The following is a 16,356-nucleotide window of genomic DNA, read 5'->3' as shown; positions in this document are numbered from 1 at the left end:
GTTCAGCTTCTTGGAGCTGTCCTTTAAGAACCAGAAGATGTGTAGAACCTCTTATATCTGTTCTTTCACCTTGGATCATTCGGTGCAAGTGATCCTTACTTCAATGAGTTTTACTCAAAGAAAACTTATTGCTGCAGGTTTTTCTAACATGGTTTAGATTTTTCAGAAACACTTCATTTTCATATCTGCAAATCTAAAAGTAAGAGTATATTTGAAAACTGAGAAAATTGACTCTTACTTGAGGAAAAGGCAGTTTTAGACAAGGCACAGAACTTGCTATCAGTGACATGCCTTCACAATCTGGTCAGAAATATAATGGTGGCTAAAGTGCCACCTCCCTTTGCGCTTCCCTTACCCAGAGGTAATGGTGATAGTGTGCCTCACACGCAGGTGGTGAGAGAACAGAATGAGACGATGAAGTAATGGGTGTGAGAGCATTTACCCTGGTGGGATGAGGTGATGGTGGTGATGATAATTATGGAAAGAGGTGGTCTGGAACTTCTCACTATAGCTGAAGTGCTAACTCTGTCTGAGTTACGTGGAAATACTTAAGAGAATTAGAACCTAACCCTATTTTATAATCTACTAGAGGCCTGGTGCATGAAATTCATGCACAGATAGGGTCCCTAGGCCTGGCCGGAGATCAGGGCCGATCTGTGGGGCGACCGGTGGGGCGATTGGAGGGACCCCCACTGGCACCCGCCTTGGCCGGCCTGGTGCTGTTCGCTTGCCGGCCCTGACCCCGCCGCCACCAATCGCCTCCCTCTGCGGGGCGACCGGAGGATCCCCGCTGGCACACACCTTAGCTGGCCTGGGGCCTGCAGGCTGGGGGCAGCTCCTGCATTGAGCATCTGCCCCCTGGTGGTCAGTGCACATCATAGCAACCGGTCGTTCCACCATTCTTTCCGCAGTTCGGATGATTGCATATTAGGCTTTTATTATATAGGATAATAATAAAAGCATAATATGCAAATTGACCAAAAAACCAAACAGCAGAACGACCATCCGGAGGACCTTCTGGATGACCATGCAACGACATGCACTGGCACCGGGCCAGCCAAGGAGGGTGCAATGCAATTGGTCGGGGGGCCCCACCATCGCCCCACGATCGCCCCGCAGAGGGAGGCCCAGGCCACCCTCTGCGGGGTGATTGATGCGGGGCTCCACAATCGATCACACCAAAGAGGGAGGCCTTGTCCACCCTCTGTGTGGCAATCAGTCGCGAAGCCCCGGCTGAGTGGGTAGGGCCTCCCTCTGCTGGGCAATCAATCGTGGAGCCCCGCGATCAATTGCTCCAAAGAGGGAGGCCCAGGCTACCCGGCCGGTGGCACTGCAGTGGGTGGGTGGGGCCTCTCTCTGCGCAGCAATCGATTGTGGAGCCCCGAAATCTATTGCTTCAAAGAAGGAGGCCCAGGCTACCCAGCTGGCGGCGCTGCGGCGGGTGGGCGGGGCCTCCCTCTGCGCAGCAATTGATTGTGGAGCCCTGCAATCGATTGCCCCACAGAGGGAGGCCCAGGATACCAGGCTGGCAGCACTGCAGTGGGTCGGTGGGACCTCCCTCTGCGGGCGATCGATCTGGGGGCCCCGCGATCAATTGCCCCACAGAGGGAGGCCCAGGCCACCAGCCAGCGACGCTGTGGCGGGTATGTGGGGCCAGCCAGCGATAGCCCAGCAGAGGGAGGTCAAGGCCAGCCAAGTGATCGCACCCCACACCTGTGCTCGCAGAGGGAGGTGACCAGTGGCAGGGGAGGGAGGAGCAGCATCACACAGATGGCAAGTGGTGGCAGCGGCAGAGGCTGGGCCAGCTGCCGGCAGCCGGGGGAAGGGAAGCTCCAATAGGCCCTGATCACTGGCCAGGCCTAGGGACCCCGCCTGAGGGGTCCCAGATTGCTAGAGGACGCACACTGGGCTGAGGGACATCACCTCCCTCCCCCCACCCCCTACCCCGCCACGTTCACGAATTTCATGAACCGGGCCTCTAGTTAATAATAGTTGAGCATTTATCGTAATCCCTGATCTATAAGAGTATATTATCTAAAGGAGATTAACTATTAAAATGATTAAGATAGACATAAATTAAACTTTGAATGTATAAAGGGGTATATCAGACTTACTTATTCACATAAATGTCCACCTTTAGGATGCAATTCAGGTATTTTCTTTTTATTTCTTTTTTAATTTATCTTTATTGTTGGTAGTACAGCTGCCTCCCTTTTTCCTCATTGACACCTCTAGCCCCCGCCTTCTGCCCCCATAATTCAGGTATTTTTATAAAATTATTTCAGCTTTTTATAATGGCCAGTGTGGCTCTGTTGGTTGGGCATTGTCCTGTGCACCGAAAATTTGCCAGTTCGATTCCCAGTAGGAGGCATGCAGGAGGCAGCCCATTGATGTTTCTCTCCCACATCCATGTTTTTCTCTCTCCCTCTCCCTCTCTAAAAAAAAAATCTTTTTTTATAAAAAGTACTTCATATTGTTTCCATTGTTCAGAGCACTTTTGGGATGTCTTTTAGGAACTAGGCCATGTTTTCAGGAACTTCAGTAATACCATGTGTTTTTCTTTTGAGGTTAGATTTGTTATATGAAACAAGAAAAAGAGCATTTAGAATCAAGTTTGATGAATAAAAATGCATGAATAGGTAAAATACCTAAGTTAGATTATAAAAAGCCAAATTGGCCAAAACCGGTTTGGCTCAGTGGATAGAGCGTCGGCCTGCAGACTGAAAGGTCCCAGGTTCGATTCTGGTCAAGGGCATGTACCTTGGTTGCAGGCACATCCCCAGTAGGGGGTGTGCAAGAGGCAGCTGATCGATGATTCTCTCTCATCGGTGTTTCTAACTCTCTATCCCTCTCTCTTCCTCTCTGTAAAAAAATCAATAAAATATATATTAAAAAAATAAACAAATTGAAGAATAAGTTTGAAAACTTGAAAAGTCCCAATTAAGTGCATATCTTTAAATTTCATCCGACTCACAAATGTAACCAAGGCTGCTGTTTAATCTTTCTGTAAAGGACCGTGACTGGTGACCACTATCTACTAGTAAACACTTGCACTTTCAATCTTCTTCCTGTCCCCCAATAGCAATTCCCCCATCACTGCTCCCCAAAAGAGCCTGCTTCTCCAGAGACACTCACGTTTGTATGAGTGTGTTGATTTCTGGATTTGTTTATGCCATTTGGGCCTGTTATAATTATGCAATAATTAAATATTTACTTGAATTATTCAAAACTGAGTGTGGCTCAGTGTTTAGAGCTTTGGCCTTTGCACCAAGGGGTATTGGGTTCGATTCCCAGTCAAGAGCATGTACCTGGGTTGCAGGTTCGATTCCTGGCCCTGGTTGGAGTGCATGCAGGAAGCAGCCAATCTATGTGTCTCTCTCACTTTGATGTCTCTGTCACTCTCTCTCTCCCCTTCTCTCCCCACACCCCCTTCATTCCTCCCTCCCTTCCACTCTTTCTAAAAACCAATGGAAAAAAATATCCTCAGGTGAGGATTAACAACAATGGAAAAACAGTTGAGTTTGAAGAAAGAATTGTTCCTGTAAAAACTAAGTTAATTGAAACAATTTGATTGACAAGTTAATAAAATCATTATTGAATTACATTTGGATGGAATAACTATAAAAATTGGGGATATCATATAAATATGAAATGATTCTGCACCCTAATTGTTTCAGAAGTTCCTGAGTTTTTGGTGTACTTTTTTTAAATTTCAGGTTTCATGACATTTTATAGATAGGTAGGTAAGTAGGTAGGTAGGTAGATAGATAGATACATACATAGATAGATAGATCGATAGATAGATAGATAGCCGGAACAACTTGGAAATCATAGAGAATTTTTTTATGAGTGTGGTTTAAACAAAAGAGAAAGTGCATAATTTTTAGTACCCCTATTGAAAGAAAAGGCCTTCACAACTGTATGCATGTGTATGTGTTTTAAATCAAACATTTTAATAATAAATTTATTTTTTAATGATTTTCCTCTCCATCTGACTAACCACAAATCCCAGTAAATCTAAGAATTTCTTCTACATTTACTTAATACAATATTCCTTTCAAACATAAAATTTAGTTTAAAAGCAGAACTATTATTTGACATGAGAGTGAAACACAGTAATGGTGACAGCATTAATGCAGTTTATTAGTGTTAACTACTTTTTTTCATTAACATCACCTATGTGACTTATGTGCCTATTACAATTGGTTGTGGATAAAAATGCTCAGCTTTATGAAACAAATGTGACTAATATCTGCTTTTATTTTTTAGCCCAATTGCATCTGTGAAAAATCTTGATTATCATTCATATGCTTAAATAAGGAGGTTGTTTTTTTCTTCTTGTGCTTTCTTGAAGGTGTGATCCTTATTTCCTTGGCACTATGTGCTGATGCTGTTATTGGAAATGTTCAAGAGAAGGCTATGAAACTGCATAATGCCTCTAACTCTGAAATGGTAAATATTCTAGTGTTTTTTTCTTCACAACACACAGACTCAAAATGGTGATATATTTAATTTTATGAAATAGTTATGGTATTAAAGATTGGCATTGCATTTTAAAACTAGTTTATCATTGCCCTAGCTGGTTTGGCTCAATGAATAGAACATCAGCCTGCAAGTTTAATTCCGGTCAAGGGCACATGCCCGGATTGCAGCCTCCATCCCCAGTAGGGGGCTTGCAGGAGACGGCCAATCAGTGGTTCTCTCTCATCATTGATGTTTCTATCTCTCGCTCTCCCTTCTTCTCTGAAATCAATAAAAATACATTTTTTTAAAAACTAGTTTATCATTTTCATAAAAGTAATGCATTCAAACATAGGAAGGTAAAAAAATAAAAATGCTACTACCACTGCTAATAGCTAATGGTATGGTATTTGATAAATTTTTCCCCAATGATTATACTTTTTTACATATTAAAAAGATCCTTTGATACATCATTTTTCTCCTATCTTTGTATTTGGTATTATTTTCCATTTAGAAGTTTATAATTTTTATGTGGACAGGTTTATCTTTTCCTCATGGCTTCTGGCTATATATTATGATTGAAACGGGCTTTCCTAACACTAAGATTTAAGAATTTTACTCAAGTTACCTATTAATTTTATGATTTCCATTTTTAAAAAAATATATATATTTTTTTATTGATTTCAGAGAGAGGAAGGGAGAGGTAGAGGGAGAGAAAGATAAAAACATCAATTATGAGAGAGAATCCATTGATTGGCTGCCTCCTACACACCCCCAACTGGGGATAGAGCCCACAACCCAGGCATATGCCCTTCACCGGAATCGAACCTGGGATCCTTCAGTCCACAGGCCAGTGCTCTATCCACTGACGCTGACCAGCTAGGGCTATGATTTCCTTTTTTATTAAATCTTTGATCTACCCAAAACTTTAAAAATTTTCTTCCATGTGGTTGTTCACTCATCCCAGTATCACTTATTGAATAATCCACTTTTTTAGCTTATTTTAAGTGCCTTCTTTATTACTTCATATTCTAACATAGCATCCAGAATTATAGTCTTTTATATTTATTTCTGCACCAGAACCATATGATGACAGTAGTTTTGTCCAACATTTACTATCTAATAGGACTAGCCACCATTGTTCCTTTTGTTTTTCAGAATATTACTATCAATAGTTATTCTTGGGTATTCATGTCCCCAAATAAAGTAGAAGTGCCATTGGTATTATGATTGGTATTGCATCCTATATAATAAAGCGGTAATATGCAAATTGACCCTCACGCCCTAACAAGATGGCTGCCTACGACCAGGCCAGCAGCGGGGTTAGTGAGGGACAACCAAACGACTGAACAAGCAGGCTGCGTGGGGCAACCAGGCCGGCAGGGGGGTTAGTGAGGGACGACCAAACGACTGAACAAGCAGGCTGCGTGGGGCGACCAGGCTGGCGGGAGGGGGGGGTGGGGATTGGGGGCGACCAGGCCAGCAGGGGAGGACAGTTAGGGGCAGTCAGGCCGGCAGGGGAGCAGTTAGGCATCGATCAGGCTGGCAGGGGAGTGGTTTAGGGGGTGATAAGGCTGGCAGAGAGAAGCAGTTAGGGGTAATCAGGTGGCGGGCAGGCGAGTGATTGGGAGCCAGCAGTCCTGGATTGTGAGTGGGATGTCCCAGATTGGAGAGGGTGCAGGCTAGGCTGAGAGATACACACGCACCCTCACGCACAAATTTCATGCATCGAGCCTCTAGTCTATATATAAAAGGCTAATATGCTAACTGTCCGACTGTTCGACCGGTAGCTATGACGCACACTGACCACCAGGGGGAAGACGCTCAGCACACAGGCATGGAAACATGGATCAGACTGATGAATCTCAGAGGGAAGGTGGAAGGTGGAGGGCGGGAAGAGATTAACCAAAGATATTATATGCATACTAGAGGTCTGGTGCATGGATTTGTGCACTGGTGGGGTCCCTCCTCTTGGCCTGCGGGGATTGGGCCAAATCCGTGCACCAGGCCTCTGACATCCCCTGAGGGGTCCCTGATTGTGAGAGGGCACAGGCCTGGCCGAGGGACCCCACCGGCAGACGAATCCCTGCACCAGGCCTCTAGTTTATTTATAAAATCACAGAGGTAGAAGAAGTAATTTGTAAAAGAGATGGGCTTAGGAAACAAGTTATAAAGGTAACGGAACATGCCTGGGGGGAGAGTGAGGGAAGGGAAAAGCTCACTGGGTCCTCATTGCTAAGGGTTTTAGGGGAGGTCCCAGGAGAAGATCTCAATAGAATATTCAGCAGCTTTCCAAGTGTGTCCTTTCAGGGTCTAGGTCTCCATTAATTGATTGGTGTGCACCAGGGCAGGGGATTTATTAGTCAATGCAGCTGGTCGGTCCTGAGGTCAGCCTTGGTGTCCCTTGTCTGGTTTTGCTGCTTTTCTGGGCCTGGAGCTGAAATACAATTGAAGCCTGGATGTTATCTCTAGGAGGAAAGGTCAGGGAATCCAACTGAAAGGTCACCCTGGGGGTGAGGTCCCACCCTACAATTGTCCTTTTCTAGGCACCTGGCATTTTCCACCCCAGTGACCTTCTGTACCTGGCTCTGCTCATGTCTGTCTAACTGCCTACCACAGAACCATATATGAAAGGGTTAGTACTGCTGTGTTATATTGCACATAAAATAAAGCATAGACTTTTAAAGAGGATCAACCATCATTTCCAGAAAGTTAAGACATACTGAAACAATGATGTTACTTTAAAAATGATTTGTTCTACAAATTTAATTTAATAGATTAATTGAGCCACATGTTGAAAATCCTTCATTTTCTACCTTTGGTTTGACATTACTTTTTTTCCATTTTATTTTTATCTATTCTAGGTTTTGTATTCGTATTCAATTGGTTTTGTGTACATTTTATTGGGATTGACATGCACTAGTGGATTAGGCCCTGCAGTAACATTTTGTTCAAAGGTAAACCCTAATCACATTTTAAAAAATAAACATCTTTCATTAAATAGTTTCCTCTGTATAACTGCTTCTCCTTGTTCAAAATACTATTTTTATGTAATTTGGTAACTCCTTTATATGCAGATCAAAAATTACTTCAGAATTGAAATGATTTATACTTAAATTTGTTTTATCCTAGCTCTACCCTATAATGTTTAAGCTATTAATGATGTAGAAGTTGTGGATTTTAAATTTCATTATTATTTTTCCATTAAATCAGAACTAAATAAGAATCTTTGCTTGACTGCATTGTTTGAATGGCTTATTATTGCTCAAGAAGTTGAAGAAAATGTGGTTTTATTTCATTTGTAATACCTCAGGGTTTGTTTTGCATTTTTCTCACAGGCTTTTTTATATGTTGCAGAATCTAATGCGAACCTATGGGTATGCTTTTCTTTTTTCCCTCACTGGGTATTTTGGAATCTCCTTTGTCCTGGCTTTGATTAAAATTTTTGGTGCACTTCTTGCTGTAACAGGTAGGAATAATATACTTGCTTAGATTATAAAATAAGCATTTAAATTCTCTGATGCTCTTTTTCCAAAGATAAGGATAGTACCTAAACTTTATTAAAAAGAAAATTGTCATATTTTACCAGTTTATTCCTGGGCTTATGGTATGTTTTTTTAATTCTAAAGAAAATGATGTTTAATCTTAATTTCTTATCTGAAGGTTTAATTTTAAAGTCAAACATATGCATTTATCGAAATAGTAACCTTTAAATACATTAAAATAAATTTTTATTAAAAAGTATAATGGATGAACATCTTCATAGAAAAATAATAGCTTTATACACTTTATAACTGAAAATTTCAGTTTTGTTGAAGTTAAAGTATGACAAATCCGTTTTGAACAAAGCTTTTTGGACACTTGCCAGGACATCAACCAAATGAGTTTTTCTTTTCACTAGCAATTATTAGGCACCTGCTCAGTGCGGGGACTTTGCTTCCACTTTAGAGGCATGGAATTTGTATTTGTTCTGCTGTGGAGGAGAGAGGAAAACAGATGAGGGGCTACAGGTGAGACCTGAAGAGGGCAGCAGATGGCTCCCGGGACTGCCTTGAATTGTTTGCCACATGAACAGTACAGATGAGTGCTCTTGGTGTCTCCTGTGTGGAGAGAGCCCTGAAGCAGGATTGCAAGAAGTGGAAGAGCTCTGGCTTTCGTGTCAGAGGAGGTAGAGCCCAGTCCCAGCTCTGATGCAGGTTAATGACTTGTGGCCTGGAGAGCGAGTCTCTCCTCTTCTGTGGGCTTCATTTCTTTCTTTTGTGTACTAATTGATTGAACTCGATTTATTTCCAGCCGAGATCTGTAGAATTTTAATTCATAATGCATATATAAATGTATATTAGTCAATTTACCTGATTTTAATTTTCTATGGTCCTAGAGAAACACGTATTTAATACCACAGAGCTAAACAAATGAATAAATACCTCTGTCTTTGTAAGAGTATATTTGCTTTTTAACTTTTCTCTTTATTTGCTCTGATATGACTCTCCTTTTTAAAATTTACATCCCTAATAATAAATAGAGGGAATTTGGCTGTAGAATAGGCCATATAACTAATCATTCAATTCACCTCATGCTGTCAAGAAAGATTACAAATTCATATACTTAGCTTGGGTTCCAGTTTTGCTTGTAAGATAGTAATTGTTTTAAAAACAGTTACTTATATCAATTGTTATGCATTTATCGAACCCTGAGGTTCATATAAAGAAATATGAGCCCTGGCTGGCTTGGCTCAGTGGTTAGATTTGGCCCCCAGACCAAAAGGTCTCAGGTTCCATTCCCAGTCAAGGTCACATGCCTTGGTTGCAGGTTTCCCAGAGCTGTGCAGGATGCAACCAATCATTGCATCTATGCCACGTGGATGTGTGTCTCTCTTTTTCCCCTCCCCCTGTACCCCCCCCCCCGCCCCATTCTCCCACTCTCTCTAGAAATCAATGGGAAAATAAAATATCCTCAGGTCAGGATTAAAAAAAAAAAAGAAAGAAAGAAAAGAATTGTGAGATGCAGTCCTGGTCTTGAAGGTTCAGGCCGTCTATTTCTAGCTTGTGAAAAGAAATCCAGAAGTGGTGATGATAATTATAGTTAACTAGAGGCCCAGTGCACGAAATTCGTGCACTCGGGGGAAGGGGGTTCTCTCAGCCTGGCCTGCACCCTCTCGCAGTCCGAGAGCCCTCAGGGGATGTCCGACTGATGGCTTAGGGCCTAAGCCGGCAGTAGCTAAGAAGGCGGGAGGGGCTCCTGCCACCGCCACTGCACTCGCCAGCCATGAACCCGGCTCAGGGCTTCTGGCTGAGCTGCGCTCCCCCTGTGGGAGCACACTGACTCCTGCATTGAACATCTGCCCCCTGGTGGTCAGTGCGCATCATTCCGTCATTTGGTTGATTTGCATATTAGCCTTTTATTATATAGGATGTGCACATAGCCCTTATTTTGCACCAGTCACTATTTTATGTAGTTTACATATATTTTATCTTAATCTTTGCTCTTACCCCATGTGGTATACTGCCTCTTGAGCTAGTGTGGTATCTCCATGCTCATCAGGAATCCAGACTTCTTCTATGTACTCTGCCATCATAATCCTCATTCCAGTCAGTGAGATGGAGAGAAGATGAAATACACATTTCTCTTTATGGAAACTTCCTATAAATCACACTCCTAGAGACAGCAGTTTTTCTCACATTTTCATTGGCCAGAATCTAATCACAGGAATATACCTAGTTGTAGGAGAGGCTGAAAGGTATGCCCATTTAAAAAATAAAAGGGGGGTGGGGGTCCATTTACTAAAGTAAAAGAAAAGACAGATTTGGGAATCAGGCTCTGATACATATTTCCAAAACAGTTTCTTCATTTGGTATTCATTCATTCATGCATTGAACAATAAGTACCAGGAATTATAGTCTGGGAATATAAGGATGAATGAGACAAGGAATTAAGTAAAATACACAGTCTAATGGGAAGATAGCAACTGATAATGAAAAGTAAGGGAAAAGCCATAATGGCGATATATGCAGTTTCTTATATCTACCTGGGTAGGACTAGGGAGGAAGGTTTCAGGCCTTGCAACAGACTTCATTTGAAGTAATGACTTCAAGGGTAAGTAAAAGTTAATACAGATAAAGAGGATTGTAAGGATTACTCATCAGCTTAATCAGAGATGACCACTATTAAGATATTAGATTGCTACTTTTAAAGAATAACCCCTAATCATATCTTCTTTGGGAAAGCTTTGCTTCCCTGCCAAACTAAGTCTCTCTAAGGCAGGGATGGGGAACGTCCGGCCCGAGGGCCATATAAGGCCAGCAAAATCATTTGGTCTGGCCCTGCCAAGGCATTAGGGGTGAGTTAATTAAATGTTTGACCAAATATAGCAAGCTAATTTTTAAGTTGATAATTTTGTTTGGCCCGCTAATAATATTATAAATATCGAAATAGCCCTTGACAGAAAAAGGTTCTCCACCCTGCATATGCCTCCATCATGTCATGGCCTCCATGTATTTACTACAGGGCCTCAAGTATTTACTACAGTTGTGCTTTAACATTTATCAGTGATATTTATAGTCTGTACCCCTACGAGACTATAAATTCCATAGTAGTAGCAACTTTTTTTAACTTTTTTTTTCATATATTTTCATTGATTTCAGAGAGGAAGGAAGGAAAGAGAGATAGAAACATCAATAATGAGGGAGAATCATTGATTGTCTGCCTCCTGCACGCCTCCTACTGGGGATCGATTGAGCCTGCAACCCAGGCATAGGCTCTGACCGGAAATTGAACCATGACCTCCTAGTTCTTAGGTCACCACTCAACCATTGAGCCACACAGGCCGGGCTGTTTGCTTTTTGCTTTCCATTGTTACCTTGCACCTCATATAGATCCTAGCACATAGTAGACTTTGTAAATATGTGTTTTGTTGAATGATTTCCAAAATATTTCCAGGATAATAGGCACATTCTAAACCAACCTTTCTTCCTACAGTGACAACAGGAAGAAAAGCAATGACCATTGTACTTTCATTTATATTCTTTGCTAAGCCATTCACATTTCAGTAAGTATTTTTAATTCAATAAGTTTCTCAGCTTTTAGATACTTTGTTCCATACTTCCTCTGAAAGAGCCTTAATTCTTTTTTAAAGTGTATTTTTTATCTCTATCACTAATTTATTGATGTCTTCTGTTTCAGAAATTTATGTAATTATTTTGAAGAAATCATATTGTACACTTAAATTCTCTAACCAGAGTCCCAGGGCAAATGTGATCCTGTTTGCAATATAAATGAATATGAGCTATGTGTTGAGATTAAGGGATTCATTCCCCCTTGTCCTAGTGCAAATACATAAATTATATATATATTTTTTAAATTATTGGTTTATTTCCTGCCTTTTCCCACAAAGGAGTGAGGTAGAGAAGAATTCTATCTGTTGTGCCCTAATAATTTAGTTTGTGGCTTTTTGTGAAAGCCTTTATTGTTTTCTGTACTGTCAACATGTGTTTGAATAACCCCTAATCATATTCCTAATCAGTCAGATCTAATCTGATCTAAAGAATAACTTACCTTGATTAGGAATTGAGAAGATTCAAACCTAGAAATTATCAATGTATAAAATTAAAGGTAACCACAAAATAAATTTCCATCTATGTGTTTTGTTTTCTATAAATTGATTACTCTTTCTACATGTGGTAGGTATACATTTTCCAAAAATTCAAATAAACTACATTTAGTAGTTTGTAAAATACCTTATTTCTATATATACTTAACATAAAATATGAAATTCTAATCGGATCTAAAACTATCTTGTTTTAACACTATTATTGCAGGTTTCCCATTTCAAAATTTTATTTTATTGCATGGTTTTTGTGAATTTATCACCAAATTCTGTGTGGAATGATAACTTGTTATCTTAATATTAACCTTTTTTTAACATATATTTTTTCTCTTAGGTACATATGGTCCGGTTTGTTAGTTGTCCTTGGTATATTTCTCAATGTTTACAGCAAAAATATGGATAAAATAAAACTACCATCAATATATGATCTGATAAACAAAACAGTGGAAGTGAAAAAATCAAGGACGTTGGCACAAACTGTATAGGCGGTGATGCCTGCTGTTTAATATAGAATTCTAAGGGACCAATGGTCAATTAATTAACTTGCCAAAGGGATGATTATAAAAACCAAAGGAACTGACGTGCATTTGTGACTGGATTACATATGAAGTCAGCCCTTTTCCTCGGAGCACTTGTTTGACTGTTTGGCTTCTGAAGCAATCAAGAGAGCAGCATCTGTCACACCTTAGAATAATGTGTCAATATAAAAGACTGTAATTTTGAGCAGTTTGTTGAGAATTTCACTGGAAATGGACCATGGTGTAAGACTAATTAGATATCATTATGGCATATCAGAGAAACTGATATGTAATAGACTGTTTTGTCTTCATTCCATTTTAGTGGTATTTAAATTGATTCTCTGTTATAAGAGTGAACTGATGATTTAAAGTCTAGTGATAATAACTTCATTATAAATAAAAATTATTCTGTGATTATTTTATTAAAGAATGTGTTGATAGAATTTTGTTACAAAGAGGAAAGTAAAGATTGGAGTAAGGCTTTACATAGCTTTAAAACTTAGGGCTTTCTCTGATAACTTAAAAATATTCTTTAGAGAAAACATGCTTTAATTTTTCTGTGAAATATAGCCAGTATAGTAAAAGGAGTCAATATTCTGCACCCTGTAAGTATATATCACAAGAAAAATTTGCTACTATTCATCAAAGGGGTGCTGAAAGATTTAATCATTTGGATTCTTTAATTGAAGGGAAAATAATTGATGTCTTAAATTATAAAATAATAAAATTGCCATCATTTTTCTTAGACAATTTAATTTGGAATTTATTTTGTCAGGTTGCAGATGAAATAAGGTAACCTTAAGGAATACAAATAGATATAGCAAATTTGTACAGTTTGTTGCTTGCACGGTTTGAGTATAAACTCCTAAGATTTTTGCCCTTATGTTTTATCAGTGAGTTTTTGGAATTGCTTTCACTGTATTTTTAAAAATGCTACTAATCTTCATTTTCAGTGTAAGTAATGTTGATTAAAACAGATCTATGCTGTTGATGATATTACTTGTATTTTGTCAGTATAATATACTTAGAATATTTAATCTCAATTCTTAAAATTCTATTGTATGGTGATGGTGACTTTAACCTGTTATGTGCATTTGTACAACAGAGCTCATGATAATTTAAGAATCTAGCATAAGGAATTCGGACTGGTTTTTATTTGTTATATGTTAAAATACTGTGGGGGTTTTATTCCCAAATGGTAATCAGTTTTAAGTTTCCATTTCAAAATGAAAGGAATCTTGCCCTAACCGGTTTGGCTCAGTGGATAGAGCATTGGCCTGCGGATTCAAGGGTCCCAGGTTCGATTCCGGTCAAGGGCATGTACCTTGGTTGCAGGCACATCCCCAGTAGGGGGTGTGCAGGAGGCAGCTGATCGATATTTCTAACTCTCTATCCCTCTCCCTTCCTCTCTGTAAAAAATCAAAATGAAAGGAATCTTAATTTCTACTTTATAATCTGCCTTAAACTCTAAGACAATAAGGATTTGTGCTTTAAAAAAAAGTTATTTTTTCCAAATCCTTGATAAAATAGTATAATTTTAACTTAATATGGGCACCATTTTACTTCCATGCTTTTCTAATTTTTTTACCACTGTTTGCCTATTAGAAACTCATCACATCCCCCAATTTTAAACTGTTTAGCACTGTTTAAAACATCACCTTTATACTCCATTTCCTTTTTCTACCTGCCATCAGATGGAGATAAACTTTATCTCACTTATTTGTATCCATGGAGTTATATTAATGAATAGTCTGAAGTATAGAATAATTTCTAGAGTAAAGAAAGTCAACATTTGAATGTATATTTGTACCAGATTTTATTATATGACCTTTGATTTAATATTATCTCATGTCATCCCAACAACCAAATAATAACAAGGGAATTAAAAATAATAATTGAAATGATTAATGTTTAAGTGTTTGGTAGGTGTCAGGCACTATTATATAAGTGCTTTATGTGTAATAACTTACTTAATCCTCATAACATCTCCATGAGGGTAAGTATTTTCCTCCTCTTATAGATGAGGAAGCTGTGGCCCCAAGGAGTAAGTGACATTCCTAGCCTTACCTAGCTGCAGAGAGCCAGAACTGTCTGTCAAGCACTCTGGTTCCAGAGTCCATGCTCTTAATCACTATGTTGCCTCTCTCAGTAGATATGATTATTCATGTTCACATTTTTGCAAATATAGAAATTGAAGACGAGTTCACAATTACATAATTGTTATGGGATATTTTTTATCCATTGAACCCCACTATGAACATTTAAGTAACCCAAAGTAACATATTAAGTGATGAGGTATCTCTCAATAAAGAATTTGAGACATAATTCAATGAATAAGCAAGGATGTTTTGCTTGGAACATTTGTTAAATGCAGAGAAATGTGTGTCTTAAGCAGTATTAGATATAAATTGTTTCTTCAGCTATGTTCACATTAAGTGTGTATCATACAGTAGGCACTCAAATATCTGTGTTATATAAGACTAAGAACATCAAAGAATATCATTAGATCAAAAAAGATAGTTGGATAAATGACATTCTGAATTTTGCCATATTATGTTCCCTTGTTTGGCATATTCAGTCAACAAAATACATAGGAGAAGAATCTGGCTAACTCTTGTGGATCACTGTATTAAGATTGGACCTAGAGGTGATCCAGAGCCCTCAGGAAGGCCATGTTGTGTAATAAAGAATCTGGCTAACCTTTGTCCCTGTTCTCTGGAAGGGAGCTTTTAATCCTTGGAATTTCCCAAGTGTTGGGAGTGTCTTTGTTACTCATGGTGGGCCCTTAGATAATGACAGGGTGGAGACTGATCATGCTAGAAAGACTAACCTTGTGACTATAGGGTTGGGGTTTTGAACCACATTACATCAGCCCAAACTGTGGGGGGGTTGGGAGGGGAGAAGGTGTTTGGAGATTGAGTTCAATCATGTGGCCAATGATACAGTCAATCATGGCTGTGTAGTGAGATCCCAGTAAAAACCCTGGACACCAGCTCTTAGGAGAGGTCCACTGCTTGGAAATACACATTGATATGACAAGACGATGACTCATCCTGAAAACATGGAAGCTTAGTGTACGTTACTCTCCCAAATCTTGCCAGGTCCTGATTTTTATTCTTTATAATAAAACTAATGGAAATTATAGTGCTTCCCTGAGTTCTCTGAGTTGTTCTAGCAAACAGTCAAACCTGAGGGGATAGTGGGAACCCCTTGAATTTGTAACCAGTTGGTAACAGGTGTGAATAGCCTAGGAACCTCAGGGGTTGCAGCTGGTGTCTCAAGTAAGGGCAGTCTTGAAGTAAGGGATCTTGATCTAACTCCAGGTACTTAGAAGTTCACTGCAGGCTTTCTGCTCAATAAATGTTTTTAAATAATTATTAGTATTCTCTGGACTGTAATCTAAATCTCTAATTTTCTCAAGTGATTTCTCTTAAATCCACTTTACATTCTATATTCTGACTTGGTCAAAAAGAATTTTAGTAAGATTTGACTAGGATAATGGACCAATGATATGGCTTAGCATAATGAAAATATGCATTTCACCCTAGCCCGTTTGGCTAAGTGGATAGGGCATCGGCTTTCGGACCAAAGGGTCCCAGGTTCGATTCCAGTCAAGGACACATACCTTGGTTTCAGGCTCCTCCCCAGCCCAGGCCCTGGTCAGGGTGCTTGCAGAAGGCAACCAGTTGATGTGTGTCTCTCACATTGATGTTTCTCTCTGTCTTTCCTTCTGTCTTCCACTCTCTAAAAAATCAATGGAAAAATATCGTCAAG

At 39.6% G+C, this 16,356-nt stretch overlaps 1 protein-coding gene across 4 annotated transcripts in view; it reads left to right on the top strand.

Moving 5' to 3' along the window:
• Positions 1-15,561, top strand: part of SLC35B3 (solute carrier family 35 member B3) — a 30,526-nt gene extending 14,965 nt beyond the window's left edge. Inside the window, exons 6-11 of one of the 4 annotated variants that reach the window (XR_013813772.1) lie at positions 4,355-4,452; positions 7,326-7,418; positions 7,819-7,930; positions 8,363-8,657; positions 11,437-11,506; positions 12,399-12,459. Coding sequence is in view for 1 of the 4 variants with exons in the window: in XM_079776846.1 (XP_079632972.1) it covers positions 4,355-4,452; positions 7,326-7,418; positions 7,819-7,930; positions 11,437-11,506; positions 12,399-12,549 (524 nt within the window). In the remaining 3 variants the exon portion in view is untranslated. Of the gene's footprint in view, positions 1-4,354; positions 4,453-7,325; positions 7,419-7,818; positions 7,931-8,362; positions 11,507-12,398 lie in introns of those variants that run through there. The other 3 variants (XR_013813771.1, XR_013813773.1, XM_079776846.1) reach the window with 3 other exon arrangements.
• Positions 15,562-16,356: the final 795 nt, after the last annotated feature.

This window comes from Cnephaeus nilssonii (assembly GCF_951640355.1).
Source record: "Cnephaeus nilssonii genome assembly, chromosome: 7".
Lineage (NCBI taxonomy): Eukaryota > Metazoa > Chordata > Mammalia > Chiroptera > Vespertilionidae > Cnephaeus > Cnephaeus nilssonii.
The sequence above is the reverse complement of the archived record's forward strand: the minus strand, read 5'-3'. Positions and strand labels throughout refer to the sequence as shown.